General features: G+C 44.1%; 3 protein-coding genes across 7 annotated transcripts in view; 1 reads left to right on the plus strand and 2 right to left on the minus strand.

Moving 5' to 3' along the window:
- Window positions 1-9,787, plus strand: part of kiaa1522 (KIAA1522 ortholog) — a 33,002-nt gene extending 23,215 nt beyond the window's left edge. For 2 of the 4 annotated variants that reach the window (XM_035680959.1, XM_035680961.1), the window contains 8 exons: window positions 2,131-2,289; window positions 2,512-2,555; window positions 2,692-2,830; window positions 3,482-3,589; window positions 3,682-3,839; window positions 3,945-4,142; window positions 4,302-7,812; window positions 8,520-9,787. In XM_035680959.1, coding sequence (XP_035536852.1) covers window positions 2,131-2,289; window positions 2,512-2,555; window positions 2,692-2,830; window positions 3,482-3,589; window positions 3,682-3,839; window positions 3,945-4,142; window positions 4,302-7,812; window positions 8,520-8,560 — 4,358 coding nt within the window. In that variant the 3' untranslated portion in view covers window positions 8,561-9,787. Of the gene's footprint in view, window positions 1-60; window positions 388-2,130; window positions 2,290-2,511; window positions 2,556-2,691; window positions 2,831-3,481; window positions 3,590-3,681; window positions 3,840-3,944; window positions 4,143-4,301; window positions 7,813-8,519 lie in introns of those variants that run through there. The other 2 variants (XM_035680962.1, XM_035680960.1) reach the window with 2 other exon arrangements.
- Window positions 9,788-9,879: 92 nt separating this feature from the next.
- Window positions 9,880-14,645, minus strand: yars1 (tyrosyl-tRNA synthetase 1). 2 transcript variants are annotated; one of them, XM_035680963.1, is made up of 14 exons: window positions 14,500-14,645; window positions 13,743-13,812; window positions 13,501-13,647; window positions 13,218-13,393; window positions 12,966-13,095; window positions 12,669-12,749; window positions 12,257-12,349; window positions 12,035-12,170; window positions 11,857-11,942; window positions 11,620-11,752; window positions 11,381-11,496; window positions 11,068-11,261; window positions 10,842-10,983; window positions 9,880-10,671 (listed from the first exon to the last, which is right to left on the minus strand). In XM_035680963.1, the coding sequence occupies exons 2-14, from the start codon at window positions 13,797-13,799 to the stop codon at window positions 10,561-10,563; spliced, it is 1,602 nt and encodes a 533-aa protein (XP_035536856.1). In that variant the 5' UTR covers window positions 13,800-13,812; window positions 14,500-14,645; the 3' UTR covers window positions 9,880-10,560. The 2 variants fall into 2 exon arrangements, with proteins under 2 accessions (XP_035536856.1, XP_035536857.1); XM_035680964.1 differs by having other exon boundaries at window positions 13,743-13,809; window positions 14,500-14,618.
- Window positions 14,646-15,055: 410 nt separating this feature from the next.
- On the minus strand, window positions 15,056-15,851 carry LOC118342422 (SOSS complex subunit C-like). The gene has a single exon (XM_035680965.1). It carries the CDS (start codon window positions 15,634-15,636, stop codon window positions 15,325-15,327), a length of 312 nt encoding a protein of 103 aa, XP_035536858.1. The 5' UTR covers window positions 15,637-15,851; the 3' UTR covers window positions 15,056-15,324.
- Between the last annotated feature and the right edge of the window lie 717 nt (window positions 15,852-16,568).

Below are 16,568 nucleotides of genomic sequence, written 5' to 3' on the forward strand. Positions count from 1 at the left end.
AGGGAGAGAGAGAGGGAGCAGAGGGGGAAGGGAGGAGGGTATCAGACTCAGGGATAAGGCAGCTGGGACAGGCTGCTTGGCTGGAAGCAGATCTTATTGTGCACTTGTCCTTCCCAAGTCACACTCAGACACTCTGCAGAAGGAGGAGAGAGCTTCTCACTCTGACAACAAGCCAACTGACAGTCACTTTAACATTTTTTTCTATCATCAGAGTTCATCTGGATCTTCTTTGTAGAAAAACCACCACTGACAGGAAGAGGACTTGTTGGACTCTGCTTTTCTTTATCACAATATTTTGATTTTGTATCTGCTATGGCGCTGATGTAGGCATGGTGGTGTACTTGAGGAAGAGCATCCACTCTCTGCTGTCTGTCTTCAAGAAGAAGGGTGAGTGCTGACTCACATGGGGGAATTTGGCAGGCAGTAGCTTTAACTTTAGGCTGCTGACAGAAGTGAATGCTGGTTTAAACGATAGCAATACTCTTAACTTTGCTTTGATTGAGGTTTTAAGGTGAGTTAAGCTGACCTTTTTCCAATACTTAATATACCCCGAAAAGTATGTCTTGCACAGTTGAGATGATGGATCACTAACGGTTTTTTATGCTTTAATGAAAAGATGTGATGATAAATGCTGATTTTGTGCACCGGTCACCTCTCTGTCTCACACACAAACACAGACACACAAGAATTAGCATTGAAGGCAATTTGGGGGTCCTCTCTAATGAGATAAAGGGTTTAACTGACTTTTTTTGGTGATCCTCTAAATCGACCAAAAGCCCAAAACCTCCTGCCGGGATCTGTCGGAATCTCACGGAGGGCTGCTTTTCCAATTAATCACAACTGGTAGTTAACAACCTTAAATGTGAGCAATACGCACTCTGCTGTGGCCATTTTGTAATGAAATTTGTCTCTGCTTCTTGGATTGCATCAGACAGTCCCAGGTTCACAATGACCTGAGTTTCCCACAGCCACACACAGGGGAGGGCATTGTGTCTGGGCTGCCTCACCTGTGTGAATTTGGGAGGATAGGGGTTGGAGTGTCTGTTACCCAAACATGTACAGTATGTACATCCACACTCGCACAGTGTTACCTAACCAGGTGAGACTGAGAGCCACAGTGTTGAGAGTGACAAAGGAGGGAAAGTGGACACCTCCTGTTGAACTTTGATAAGCTAAAAACAGACAATATACAACTTATATTGCTTGCATAGCCCACACAGCAAAAAGCAAACATGTACACTAATAGTAATATACCAAAAAACACACTCAAAACTAAATAATAATAATGAAACATTAAACAACACAAGCAATTCCATAATAATTAGCCTTAATTCACACAATTTCCTCTTAGAATAATTTTGTGTCTAGTATTATTTTTAATTAATTATTTATTTTCATTGTTTCATTCGGTTCTGCCAAACAAAATGAACAGGCTAATTGTTTTTGCCTTTTGGCTGTCCTCTGACATTGAGCAAAGCCATCCTGAAGGGAGAGGCTGGTCCAGTTCCCACACAGGAGGTCCCCCAGTAGGGGGTCCAGTGGCAGCTTTACAAGCGGACAATCCAGATTATCTAATCCTCTGTGGACTACCGAAGGAAGATAGATAGGAAGATACTGCAGGAGATTAGTCAGGTTAGCCAGTTTACTGTTGAGAGTCTGGTGAGTCAGGTGACGTCTGCCCACCAAACTGGTTGTCTGAGGAGATTTGAAGAGTGTGCTGCGTCAAAGGTGCACAGCTGAACACACGCTAAGGCCAGGTGGAGGGGCAGAGGATTCACTGTAAAGCTGATAAATGTTTTGGCAAATGGGCACCTGTTGAATCTGTTTGTATGTCTGGTCATGTTTGTAGCCTAAGAGGTTGCCTATAGAAAGAGAGTGGAAAAGTTTAAATGGCTTGGAAAAAGCTAAAGTTTTCGTCCAAAGAGCAAAAATGGCCAAAATGGTAGATAAATAGTAATTAGGAGGGAAGTTTAAGTAAGCTTCTGTTGAATGACATTTGAGATCAGTATTAGCCTGGTACCTATTCCAGCCCATTGACAGTGAAATTACTATATTTTTTCCTTGAAGCACATACTTATCATTTCTCTTCTTCTCTCTTTTCCCTTTCTTCTTCTTCCACCATCCCAACAGCTGGCCCAAAGGGGAATGAAGACCAGAAGAGGTTGACCGTCCACTACACGACCTCTCGCCACTACCAGGACAATGTTTTCATTGAGGGCAGCAGGCCGCAGTACCTGGAGGACCTGCATACTGAGGCCCAGGAAGGCCTCAAGATACTACAGCAGGAAGGTCAGACACACCACTAAAAAATAAGAAAGCATATTAGTACATACTGTTGACACTTGAGTGTGCACGATTGTGGGTAAATGGCAATTTTCTATAAAAAGGTCAGCTGGAGCTTAAAGTTAACACACCTTTTTATCTATGATTGTATCACTGATTATAGATACTGCATATACATGAAGAATAAGTGTATTTAGATTTTGATCCTTGTCTGTTTGGTTCACACAGAACACAAGAATGGGGTGAACTTTCCTGACGATGAGAGTATTGCTGTAAGTGTCCCAGAAGCTCTGTGGATAACAACATATACATTTTCTTTCACTTCCTACTCACAAAGAATGCCACCTAACTAAATACTGTTGTGTGTGTGTGTGTGTGTGTGTGTGCGCTTGTGTGTATCCCCTGCAGTCCACAGACACTCTCCGTCCGGAGCAGGATATCGGCTCCAAGGACGGAGGTTGCTCTCCGGAGTTGAGATCCACCGCTGGGAGTACTGATACCACAGTAACCTCTGCTGTGTCGATTCGACCTGTGCTCACCCGCCAAGGTAAACAACAGTCCTGTTTGTGCGTGCGTATATGTGTGGTTGTGTGTGTGTGTGGGTGTTTAGAGAGAGACTTGGAAAGGAAGCATCTATATCTTATTCATCTTAGGGGAAAAGGGGCTAATCATGGTGCTTGTGCCTGTGAATGTGGTTTGAGCTTTGTTCCTGACTTTACTGCTTTATGACGAGTCATAGGCATGTACTTATTTAGCATGCACGCCTCATTCCCAGCTGCTGCAGTTATAGTGTGAAATCAAAGAAAAAGGACACACACACACACACACACACACACCCACACACAGCTGAAGCTTTTTTCGGTTACTCAAAAGTTCTAAGCATCTGAAGACAGCACTGCGGCCGCCTCTGCATATTGCAGCTGGAAGGCAAAGTATGCCACTGTGTGTGTGTGTGTGTCTGTGTCTGTGTGTGCACAAAGAAAGTGTGATTGGTATTCTGATCCATATTTCAAAAATCCCTTTTAAAATCCACTGGAACAGCCAGTTCCCTAATATACTTCACTAGGTTTCAATATATGATAGTGCATTGCTCCCATTATTTAACCAATTTCTTGTCCTTTGCAGAATAAAGTTTGTTTAAAAATAACCCTCCTCAAATTCAGTTATTGTAATAAGAAATGTTTTTCCTCTCTCTCAGGTTCTACATTCAAGCCTCTGAATCCAGTTAAAAGATTAGATAAGAACAGGAAGAGGAGCAGGAGGACCACCATCATGGGTATTCCCAACCAGGTCCAGAAAGAGCTTGGTATGTCCACACCATCATTCTTAACAAACTGGTAGACATCATGTATCTTTTGTGGCAAACATGATATTGACAATGATCTGCCCTCTTCCCAGCATTGCACAGAAGCTCAACCTTTCAGCCGCTTGTTTCTACTCAGCCCATTAATCACGACGGAAACAGCCAGTCAGGTGTTGTTATCATTCCTACTGTTGATGGAGGGACTCCAGTCCCAAATAAGGAGGGAGCAAGGGTGCACCTTTCAGAGCTGGAGGTAAAGGGTTCTCCACAAAGAACAAATTAATTCAGAATAGTTTTAACATACATAACAGGTTTTGTGTTTTTTTAATCACTTAATGGTCATCTCTGAACTCCTAAGCAGGCATCCAGAGATGAACAGCTGCTAAGGAAGCACCTGGGGGCCATGTTCGAAGATAAGCAGCCCTTCAACAACCAAGGCTTTGGCTCCAATCTCTGCCCATCAACCCTGAGACCCAAGTCCCTTGCAGTACCTGGCATGACCACTTCCTCCTCCTTCTGTCCTTCAACATTATTTAACTTCCTCCAGGAACCCCAGGTAAGAACAAATGGGTTAGTTAAGGATATACTAAATACTATTATTATTAATAATAATAATTATTTTTCTGAAACTTCACTCTTTAGTATCTTACCATATTCTGTCTTGACCATTCATGACATTTTACTGTGAAATTCCTATTTCTGTTTTTTTTTCTAGGGCCCAGTGATGTCCATATCTCCTCAGGCCACCTACTTGTCCACAATCATCCCTAATGCGGTCTTGCCAGCCTCGATTGAAGTCATAGAGATCGACCGCAGCAGCAGCCGAACACGTGGGGGTAGTGTAAACCATGGCGGTAGTGTCCGCACTGTAAGCAAAAGCAGCCTGGCATCTGGGGACTCGTCAGTGAGTCCTTTGTTGTCCAGAAGATCAGATGGTGATGGTTCCCACAACGACAATTCCCACAACGACTCCACACTAATGCCCACATCGGCTTCTGGGTCAAACTGGAGCGAGTCACAGTCTTCAAAGACCCTTATTTCAAACTCCTCCCCTGTATCCTCTAAGGGTAGCACACGAAGTGGTAACTCACAGCGAGTGCGTCTAAATGGGCAAGATACCCAGACAGAGCAGTCTAGTTGTAACCAAGACCATGTCAGTCTCCATAGCTCAGTTAGCATGATTAGCAGTCCCAGCTGTAAAAGTGAAGTTGTTGTTACAGCTCAAGGATCTGAGCCTGGTGTTTCAGGGTCAGTGGCTGCTGGGGAGGATGCAAAAAACAAACAGAATTTCAGTCGTAGTCTATCAGTTATGAAGACCAAGCAACCCCCTGCACCTCCACGGAGAACGAACTCTCTGCATAGTAATAAGATCAGGAGCAACGGCAGAGTTCTGGTGGAAAGTAAAGATCTCAATGACTCTGTGTCTAGACTGGTGGCAAATGTCACAGAAAATATTGTAGCAAAGGATGAGATAAAATCAGTTACTACAGATACCAGTAAGATCCCCACCCCTGTATTGAACTCCACTGGATCCAGCTCTCAAGATGCTTCCTCCAGTCCTTTGAGCCCCACACAGGTCTCTGCCAATGAGGCAGGAGGAGCAACAGAGCCTCAGCCAGAGTCCAGTAGCTCCTCCCCACAGAAAACTCCCTCAGAAGGGGGTAAATTTGAACGGACCATGTCCCCTTCCAGTGGCTACTCCAGTCAGAGTGGCACTCCGACACTTTCCCCAAAAGGGATCTCCCCAAACTCCCCTGACAAACAGAAGAAGAAACCGATCAAACCAGAGAGATCAGTGTCCCGGGCCTCTTCCTCAGCAGCGTCTCCTTCCTCCTCTCTTACCTCTCTGTCATCCAGTACATCTGAGCCTGTCAATCCAGATGTTTCCAGATGTAGCCCCAGTCTGCCCCCACAGGGGTTTCCACCCACTGTTGCTGCAAAAGAACTCACTCCAAATAACAATTCTTCAGCTTTGAGCGTTGAAGTCAGAGAACTGTTGAACATCCCACCACCTCCCAAAGTCAAAGCCCCATGTCCTCCTCCGCCAGAGACATGGGTTCACAACAGACGCTCCTTTGAGCTCCTGTGTGGGCCTTGCCCTAATGTCAGCAAAGTAACCCAGAAACCAGCACTGATACAAGACAGCACATTTAAACAAGCAGGAACTCAGACTGAAGCCAGCGAGGAGGTGCAAGTTTTAGTTGAAAAACAATCAACTATAGACAAGCCTGTCTTAAAATTGTCAGAAAAGAAAGCAAAGCCTGAGACATTGTTAGCAGAAGGTACTGAAGGTGTTCACAAAGAGTTGGAGAATAGGGAATGTACCGAAAGTACCGAACAAGAGAGGAAGCAAGCAAGTGCAGACATTCCGAAACAAGAGCAGAGTAGTAGCCCTGTAGTGAAGAACCCCGAGAGTCAAGAGACATCTCCAAAGAAAGATCCCCCTCCTGTCAAGAAGAAACCCATGATAGTACTGCACAGAGAGGAACCTGTGTCAACAGAGCACTCATTGGATGGACAACAAAAGAAAATGAGCGGTGCCATGACAGAAATTATTTTACCAGTTGAGAACCATACAACCTCCTCACAGAATGGAGTTATAGTTTTAGTTGATAGAAGTGAGAATGAGATGGACAAAAGTGAGGTCACATCCACACAGACACTTTCCACAGAGGTCCCCAAAATTAACAAGGCCTCACCACCACCTACCCCTCCTCCAACATACCAGCCTACACCTCCTCTGTCAAGAAAGACACCTCCATCATCAGTATCTATGCCACCAGATGAACTACAGCAGGTACAGGAGGAGATTAATGTTGTAGAGACTTGCTGGCCACCTCCTCCGCCTCCTATGGAAGGGGACTCCGTCTTTGATGGAGGAGATGAGGTTGACTTTCCACCACCTCCTCCACCCTTTGAGGCAGACAGTGTGCCAAATGTAACGGACAGTTGTATCACAGAGGAGCTGAATGTCTCAAAAAGACCCACAGAGGAAGATGGAGAGACAGTTGAGGATTCAAGTGAAGCCCGGACTTCTGTACATGGACAAATTCCAGATTTGCCCCCTACTGTTCCACAAACGGCAACTGACACCAAGCCCGAGTTTGTTGTGCAAGTTTCAAAAGCTAACACCAGTGATGAGATTTCCTGCAGACCAGTGGAGCTTGTCCTTCCTCCAACAGTGGAGGCGCCTCCTTTGCCACATATTACAACAGCAGAAAACCCAGTATCAGTCTCTGCTTTAGTTCCTCCCAGCAGCTTCCTGAAGCGAGACTCTATGAAAATTGAATATCGGTCTCCCAACGAGCCTCTCGTCTGTGCCCAACCTCCCATTACTGTCCCAGTTGCACCCCCTTTACCAGCAGACAATTTAACCCATGGGGTTAATTTCCGAAGGCAGCCCAGTTTAGCAAATCGAGATGCCAGAAGCAAGGAGCTCCTTTCCCGCCACAAAAGTGCACCCATTCCCAAAGAAGATGCTAACATACCTCTTGTCACCCCATCACTGCTTCAGATGGTTCGTCTTAGATCAGTCAACATGACTGAAGATCAGGTGAAAGCTCCATCGGAGGACAAGTCAACAAACCAGGGAACTCCAGTTCAGGAGAATTACCCAGTATCAAACCCAGGATCTCAAAACACTCCACAGAAGCCCATCCGCAAGTCTCTGTCACTAAAATCTCCCCCTCAGATGGTAAAAACATCCTCTGTGACACTCAACACCCCTTCTATGCGCTTACAGGAAGCAATACGTATGAAAACTGCAGCCATGTCTTCAAGAGATGGTCTTCCATCCCGACTGGGTGTGAGATCCTCCCCTTACAGCTCTGTCAGTGAACAGGGGGCTCTGTCCCTGAAATCACCTGAAGGATGTGACATGCACAAGTCCCCAGCATCTACTGCCAGCTTCATCTTTTCCAGGAGCACAAAAAAGGTTGTCATAGAGACTGCAGCCGCCTCTTCCCCTGAAGCTCAGGCGAGTCTGAAGCAAAGCTTGGCGGCCGAGCTCATGCAGGTGTCTGACCAATCAAAGGCCGCTGCTTTCTCCAATGGTGGGGTGAAGTCTGACAAAGTTCCTCCACCAGTAGCTAAGAAACCAGCCCCCGGGAGCATCAGTCCTTCACCGATTCGTCCTGCTTGTTCAGCCAAGATGGACTGTAGTGCTGAAGGAAACGGAACAATAGGAGGAGAACATATGAGTGGAATAACACCTCCTGAGACAACAAGTAAGATGATTTTCTGTCATTATCATTGGGAAAGTCATGTGTGCAAACAGTGGTGGAATGTAATTAAGTACATTTAATCAATTAACTCACTTTAGTTACCAGTTATTTTTCGGATTCAGATTAATAATAGTATATAATAAACAAATTTGTCATTATGCCTTTAATGCATCATTACATATAATCCAAAAATATAATGTACATTATTCTGCAATGGGCCACTCTGCTTTACTTAAGATATGAGTATTTTGTCCACCACTGGTCATGAAGGACAGCCTCTGCCTTCATTAATGTGTTTCCTGCTGCTGAGTGTGTAAACTCATTAGCTGATTCAGTGCCAGCACTAATCAATATCTAACTACCACTCTCTTGTCATGAAAAAAGCAAAATGCAAATTCTAGCATTTCCATCTTTAACAGCTAAGCTGTTTAACATTGCCTTAAAGAACATATTTTTTGCTCTCCATACCAACAACAGAAAACTGCACACCCAAGCCCCCTACCATACAAACACAACACAAACGTTGCTGGCCAGCCTACAGCTTTTCCCAATAAAATGTGCAAGCATGTGCTTTGGTCGGCCTTAACCTGAAGCTCGTGATCGTGTCTCAGAAACTACATTAGATTAGGACGGAATAGTCATTATGTGTTCCTGTAACTGTATTATGTTGATGCCATAATGTCTAACCTCCTCTCATCTTCCCCCTGCAGCCACAAGAGTGACAGCGGACACAATTGAAACACTGTTTTGAGAGAGCGCTGTGGTGATTGACTGAGGACCACGCCACAGGAACAAGCAAAGACTACAAGCAAGCAAAAGGACAACTCACAGCAAGGACTGATATGACTGAGAGACATATAACTCAACTATCAATGTGTTGTGTGTGTTAAATCTTCTCCAAAAGCCTTAGCCTGTAATGGCCTTCCTACATATTTATGCAAAAAAAATGTGGCGCTCCCAATTTCTTATGATAGCTTTATTCCGGAGTATTTTTCTAAGCTATATTTTATCTCTTATTAAGGCCCCTCAGGATGAAATGGTGTACATTGACTGAACTGTAAATATACAGCTTGTGTGAGATCGCCTCCCAGAGGTAGAATTAGGTAGAGGTCACTGCAGCTCAAAGGAAAGGATTTATCTTGACAAAGCATTTCTGTACAGAGGTTTACTGTCTGTCTTTTTTCTCTGTTGTAATATAATACACTATTTTCATGGGGATTTAAGCAATTGTCATAAAAGGTCAACAATAGCATCCATTACAAGACAAATCAGCATTTTATCGCTTTCTTTGCTTCAAGATCTGAGTAATAACTAATTGTCACGCTTCGTTTCAGTCCTGCTTTTCACTGTGTGGATGGATATATCAGGAATAGTGTTTGAGTAAAAGGGAAGCTGCATACTCACAAGAATGGTAGGAAGATATTTTGTCATTTAGGACAGAAGCACTTTTGTAAAGCTACAGATAATAAACATTTACATTAAAACACAGAAAAGCATCTAATTACAGCAACAGCTGAACTGTCAATGCTTCTACACAATGCTCTTGGGTTCAGTAAGGGTCAGCCCAACAGTAACAAAACAGTAACACAAGTATCCTATTTATTTATGTGTGGTTGTTTCCACTAGTAGCACTGTCGGTCACCTTTTCCTACTAAATCTGAAATATTTAAGAATCCGTTTCATCTGAAAACCACTTTTAGGGCTATGGATGTGACGATTGGCCCTGGATGATTGATACACTGGAGTAGACTTAGTGTGAGGTCAGTGTTTTTATTAAATGTTCTGTGTCTAAAACTTTGGCCCAAGCCTTTTTTGGTGGAAAATCCAGCGCATCACTATTTGCACAAAATGCTTTCCCCCAGCAAAATCATTAGTGATTGAATTGTACTGACTCTTTGTAATGGGTCAAAAATCGACATCTTGATGGCTATAAGAAATTATGTACAGTTATTACTTCTATAAATAAAATTTAAGTGTATTAAAAATGTGGTTCCTTGCTTTCTGTCTCAAAAGATGTGGCACATACAGCTTCTCTCATCTAACACAAATATAATTCATTTCAGCAGCCCACAGAATTCAGCCAGCGTTTATTTCATATTAGAGATGATGCATTATTTGATTATGTGACAGTTAACGTTCAGATATTGATTTCTGTACAACACCACCCCCAATGCAGCGTCCCATGCCTTACAGTGCATGACATATTGATTTTTATATACATCTAAAACCATTCTTATTAAATTAGGTCTGGCAGATTGGCCTACGCCTTGACATTGACCATGAAGGCAATCAACAGTGAAATTTTAAACCGGAAAACTACTGAAACATCAAGTCCCTTTTTCAAACACCTGAGATTCCGTATCAGCTATAATAAAGTAATATTTCATTATCTGAGTAGCAGTATGTCTCCTTTGCAGAAGCTCTCATATTGTAATTGTATATTTAAGTGCATTAGGAACACCAAACCCCTGGTAAAAAAAAAAAAAGAGACAGTAATGAATCACAGGTTGATTAGTTACATCATTTTTGTTGTACAAAGCTCTTATTTTTCTAATAAAGTCAAAGCAAGGTAACAGAATGTGTCTAAGCCAGTCCCAAGCATCTCAGACGTTTGGCATCGCTGTCCCGTCACCCTTCAAAAAAACACATCCAGATGAAGTATGGCCGGTGGTTACCATGGCGATGGGAGTATTCTTGTTGTGATGTGGCCGGCAGGAGCAGCTTCAGTGGTGAAAGTGATGTGACGTGTATCTAACTGATGTTGCCTCCTTTGAGTGTCTTACACGTGATCTGTCCTAGTTTGGTCATCAGATGTTTGTCTTTCCACTGAGCCGCACACTCGTCTGATATCTTCAGGTCGACCTGGGAAGACGGAATAATAATATTATGTACATATAGTCGATTAACTTTCTTCCAATATATTCCATTATAGAAAAATGACGCCAACTAAAGCATAAAAGTTTGGATTTTTAAGATAAAACACACTTCCTGGTGATTACGTTATTAATCGTTGTGATAAATCTGAAACATACCTGTAGTTTCTCCCACACCTTCTTCTTTGGGTTGAGTTTGTCATCTGGCTTGCCTGTCTCATATCCCTCGACAAAGACCCGTTCTCCTGGCGACGACCCCTCTGGAGGGTCCAGAGGCTCCACCCTCCTGGGGTCCCCTTCACTAGGAATCCATCAATCAGAGAGTCAGGGAATGTTTAAAAAACAAAGAAGCAGAAGGATCTGCAGCGTACTAAATAACACTCACATAGAGGCACATAGCAGCATGGCTTGAGACTCAATCCCTCGCATCTTCTGGGGTTTCAGATTGCACAGCAACAGCACCAATCTGTCCTGTAAGTCCTCCTGCGAAACATAGGCCACGAGCCCACTGACTACCGTCCTCGGCTCCGGCTCCCCCACGTCGATCTTCTCCAGGTACAGCGAATCAGCATCTGGATGCTGGGAGGTGGAACGCAGATAAACCCATGTGAACACAGAGCCAGAGGGCTGTAATACAGGTGGATCATCTCCACACACGCCATCTGAAGAAATCAGCCATCACGGTATTGGCGTCCTACCTTCTCCACGCTGATGATCTTGCCCACCCTGATGTCCAGTCTGGAGGGGGCCAGCTCGTCGTCCTCTCCTCCTCCTCCTCCTCCTCCTCCTGCCTTGGCACTCTTTGCTGCTCCTTCTGATTATACACACACACACACACACACACACACACAAATGATAGCATTTAATGCAGAACCAGCCACACCTCTATCATTTGGGGATTAAAATGACGCAGTGAGGCGAGGGGTAAGATACTGACTCTTTGAGGGGTTGGGGTAGGCAGAGTTGGTAAGTTTGCGGAGCTCTGGAGACTCAAACTTCTTCCTGATTGGCTCCAGCAGTTGGTTTAGTGCTGTTTCCACTGAGGCCTTCAGGTCTCCTGGGTGGATGGTCTAACAAGGTCAGAGATCATCGATGGTTAGACCAAAGTTCAATCAGAGATATACTTTATAACCGGCTTATATTCTTCAAATAAATCTGTGTGTCTATACTTCACCTCCTCAGCAAAGTCCTTCTCCACCTCTTCAAACCCAGTGTAGATTTTGTCTCCACCCCACTTGGGGTCTCTTTTGATGCAGAACTCTGAAACGCAGTCATTCCAATCATCAACTCATTTTATATTCTTTATACGGGAAAAACCTGAAGTCAAGACAACAGAAGGAGAAGTGTTCTACCTCCGCGTAGAGGGAAGAGGACATATTTGACGAAGGAGAGGACTCCATTGTTCTGGATGTTGCCTGGCTCACAGAAAGCCTTCTTCAGCTTCTTCTTTACATCTTCTTTGGAGTCCAGGAGATCGATCTTTGACTCCTGCAGCCAGGAATGATCATGTTAACACTGAACACAAGCATTAGAAGAAAATGTTCATACAAATCTTAACTTTTACTGTAACGTACTTCTTCTGAGGAGCTCATCTTGGCCCCTGTCAGTCCTGGTACCATCGGGTTCATCAGATGGGCACGTTTGGCGTAGCCAAGAGAGGGCAGGTACTGGAGATAAATGAAGGGCTACAGTTACAGTTTATATTCCGAGAACTCTTTCATGGGATCATCCTACTGAGACATATATGGTTCATTGTTTCTATAATGATCTTTATATGTTGTTTTTTTGGTCTACTGTGTCAACTTAATGCAACTGGAGTAAATAAATTAGATTTATTATTTGTATTATATATAAGTCCAAAATGAGCCATGTTCTATCAACAAACTCACATCTGCTCCTAAACTAATCATCAAGTCCCACAAGAACTGAGGTAAGGCAGGAGGAGGTAAGAGGTCAGTAGAGGAGTGTAAAAGAGAGAGATGATACCTTCTCTGCCAGAGTGAAAATCTTCCTCTGGTCAACTCCTCCAAACTGGGCGTCCACCTTGAGGTACTCCTCATCCAGAGCCTGAGGACAAAGAGAAAACACATTTAGTAATCCAACCAATCATAACAGCAAACATTTCCATGGTTAAAACAAATGAAAAACAAAGAGTTCAACGTGTGAGGGTGCATTCCATTCAGCTTTTATTTGGAGTATTTATACAACATGTGGACATTTTGCTGTCTTATACCGCTCCTGTCTGTCTGACAGTTACTACTCCCTCTAGCACCGCGTTATTACCTGCAGTCCAGGGTACAGCAGGCCACTCAGCAGCGGATGCTCCACCTGTTTGACGACCTCAGCTCCAGCCTTCTTAGCGTCATGCTCCGTCACCATGGAGGACAGACGGTACACATCCAGAGTGTACTCCCTGACAAACACGATAATACAGACCTACACCGTTACTTTAAGTATGCGACATACGACAGCGTCCGTTTCAGAGAAGGGGACGTTAAATAAATGCATGTTCTGGCTATCGTCAGCGCGACTGACCTGCTGAGCTGGTAGTCAGTTCCTTTGACAAACTTGAGTTTATCCAGAGGCACACCAATGCTCTCCAACATGGCCTTGATGACCTGCTCATAGTACTTCACCCTGAGCTCCAGCAGCTCCCAGGGGGCCTTCATGTTGTCTAGGTAGGCATGCAAGTCTGCAAACAGAATAGTGACCTGAGGAGGAGAAGAATCAAAAACATGCGTGTGAGCCACTGGCGAGCGGAGCAGGAAGTCTCAGAATTCATTAACATTAGACCAGACGCTCCATGAGGTCTACCCACCTCGCATCCAGCCTTGAGGAAGTCCGCTATCTTGGACATGGGGACAAAGTAAGCTACGTGGGGTTTTCCAGTGGTCGCTGTGCCCCAGTACACCTTCAGCTCTCTCTCCTGGAGAACCTGCTTCAGCTTCTCCTCTCCAAGGACCTCCTGCAATACCCATGTTCAACAAGACATTCATGAGACCAAGCAACCAGGGGGGGGGGTTGAGACACTGTGAGTATGTATCGGTCTGCGTCTCCCACCTGGAGGTTCCTGGTAACGAGGTCCAACTTCTCATCAGGACTCAGCTGATCTGCCATGGTGCAGGTCCTTCTGACCGGGAAGAACAAGAGTGTAAAGAACAGTTAGGAGTTAATGTCAGCAGCTTTGGTTCGTTTTGTCTTTCTAGAGCATATATCTGTTAAATCCCTTTCAGTTTAATGTTTCTTTAGTCAGACAAGGAGGTAACATGATGGGTTACATATGGGTAATATTTGCCAACCATGTCCTTTGACTAATACTGCACCGCAGTGGGCGGTAGCAACCAGAGGGGATCGAACATAATGTTTGACATTTTATGTAAATGTATTCCGCAATGAAACGTTTCCTATGTTTCCTATAAACCGAATTAACGTTAAGTTTCTAACAATGATAAGGCTTGTTTTACGAGTTAGCACTTGAGTTAACGTTGACTTTAGCCTTACGTGGAGTACTTATACAGCACACAGCGAGGAGCTACAGGCTAACATGAACTATGTTCTATAATGACATCCCCAGCTTCCTCCATATGTCAGGAATAGGCCATACAGTCCACTGAGATAACAGCCAGCTACCCCCGATACTCAATGAAGCAGCCGGCTAGGGCTACTTAGCTAGCTAGCTAACTAGCAACAGAACCATGTGCAGCTAACGTTACAGCAGCGGGAAACAGCTGCAGCCGCTTTAATAGCTACATTTTCACCCTATCTGATAGTAATATCAGTGTAGCATAAAGCCATAATGGACCACCCACGGACTCACCTTCAAACCGGTCTTGTTGCACTGAGACTTGGTGAGAGGAGCCGGTACGGTGGAGCTGTCAGTGTGTTGCATCAGCTCTGCTATCGACTCACTCTGCGCTGCAGGGGGAAGCAATCGAGTGCAGACCGCAGAGCCAATGATAGACCACGGGAGTGAAATGTTATATATTATATTATTATACTGAATGTTTCCTAGCATTATTATGGTCTGCTTCACCGGAGTGTCAGTCATACACCCTGTCACCTCCACATTCACGCAGATAATAGAGAGAAAATACATTATTATTACATTACATCATTACTTTTGGGCGGGAATATGCTGTATGTCAATGGTCATTTCTCAGGCTTTTGCAAACATTGATTTCCTCCTGGAGGCGTAGTTTCCAATAATGTTTTATTATTATTTATCCAACTCTCAGGGTGCTAATCATTTCCCTCCCATCACATTTTGTCCCCATCAGAAAAGCTTTGACTATAAGAACTGTGTGTTATTACACTCTGGTTGCACTACAGCTATGTACTAAGACAAAGGTAATAACTGTATAATTACAGCAGAATATATCATTCATTACAGTGGGGACCCTGGTTCAATGGGGACTTTCTGGGGACCCTGATTCTCTATCTACAGCCCTGCTACTATAGAAACACTGACTGCGTTCAAATACCATATTTTATTGTGTCAGTGAACCTCTTGGACTCGAACATCACCAATAAATCGATTACAGGACACAGAACGCAAAAAAGAGACAGAACCAAATGTGTCATTCGCATGTGAGTCGTCCACCCGGGCCGGGTCACCGGACACTATCTGCTGCAAGCTTCACAGTCAAAAGTCTGGCTCCAGCCGGGGGAGCACCGGCAGGATGAGGTTCCCAAACGAGGAGTCCTGAGTGATGAAGAAGCCGGACGAGTGGACGTGGGCGTGCTGCAGGGCGGCCTTCTGCTGGGCGGCGATGTGCTGCTGCTCCGCGCTGTCCCTCGCCTCCTTCAGGCTGGGTCTGGACGACAGAGGGACGCTGGCTCCGGGGCTGTTCAGGGACTGGCTCTGCAGCAGCCGCCTCTTCTCCTTGTCCAGCTCCGCCAGGATGGCCACCCGCGTCTTGTTCTGAAAGCCTGGCGCTGGAGGGTTAGCAGCCATGCCAAGCTACCGGAGTTAGCGGAGGCAATAAAGCCTGTACGAGTCCATGAAGCAGATGTTTGATAAGGTTTGTTTTTACACTGTGTGCGTGTCCAGCTCAGGTCGTTGTAGTTTCTGTTTGGTTATGACAGACATGGAGGAAAAGCAGCCACAAAGGTTGAGGAGCTACGCTGTTTTCTGTAGGCTAACAGGATGTAAACACTTCCGGCTTGAGTGTTCGTGCTTCAAAATAAGAGCGCACGACTTCTAAAAGAAGCTTTTACTGTGTTTACATGAACTCGGTCATCAAATGAAACTGGTAAAAGCTCAAAAAGCACCGCGACATACATAATATACACTGCGATGACAATGTGACAATAATATGGGGCTTAAACATTTAAATATAAAACTTGACATGAATACAGTGTTTTGGTGGTATAGTATTGCTACATTCATCAAAACAGCCAAAATAACTGACAGCATGGATGTGATAATGTGATCATATATCTCATATGTCCTCAAATTTAAACAATTAAAAAGTTCAGTCAATTTCAGTTAGTTACTTTGGGGGAATGAGGTATATCTGCTATAAAACAGGAACATTATGAATCATGGTAACATTAACAGTAACTTTAAGCTTGTTTTTGGTTATCAATGTGTCATACCAATGTTGGGACACTAGGTGGCAGTTGTTTACCATGAATAATGCTCAATGTGTAAATGACCTGCTGTAAACTCAATTTTACTTTAATGTTGTCCTTGAATCACCTCATTTAATCGCCATTGTTATTGGTATAGAAGAAGCTACTAAAATATCATTCTCTCTTGTGTGGATTATGGCTAATTATCCACATGATGCATGTGTGTACATAAACAACTCTTCCATATTTGTTCTTGTTTAAATTGGCTGAAGCTTGTGTCATACCTGTGTAAAATGAAAAGTGAAAATGCTG

Source organism: Morone saxatilis, unplaced genomic scaffold, assembly GCF_004916995.1.
Source record: "Morone saxatilis isolate NCDOM2014 unplaced genomic scaffold, NCSU_SB_2.0 Contig9, whole genome shotgun sequence".
NCBI classification, from domain to species: Eukaryota; Metazoa; Chordata; class Actinopteri; family Moronidae; genus Morone; species Morone saxatilis.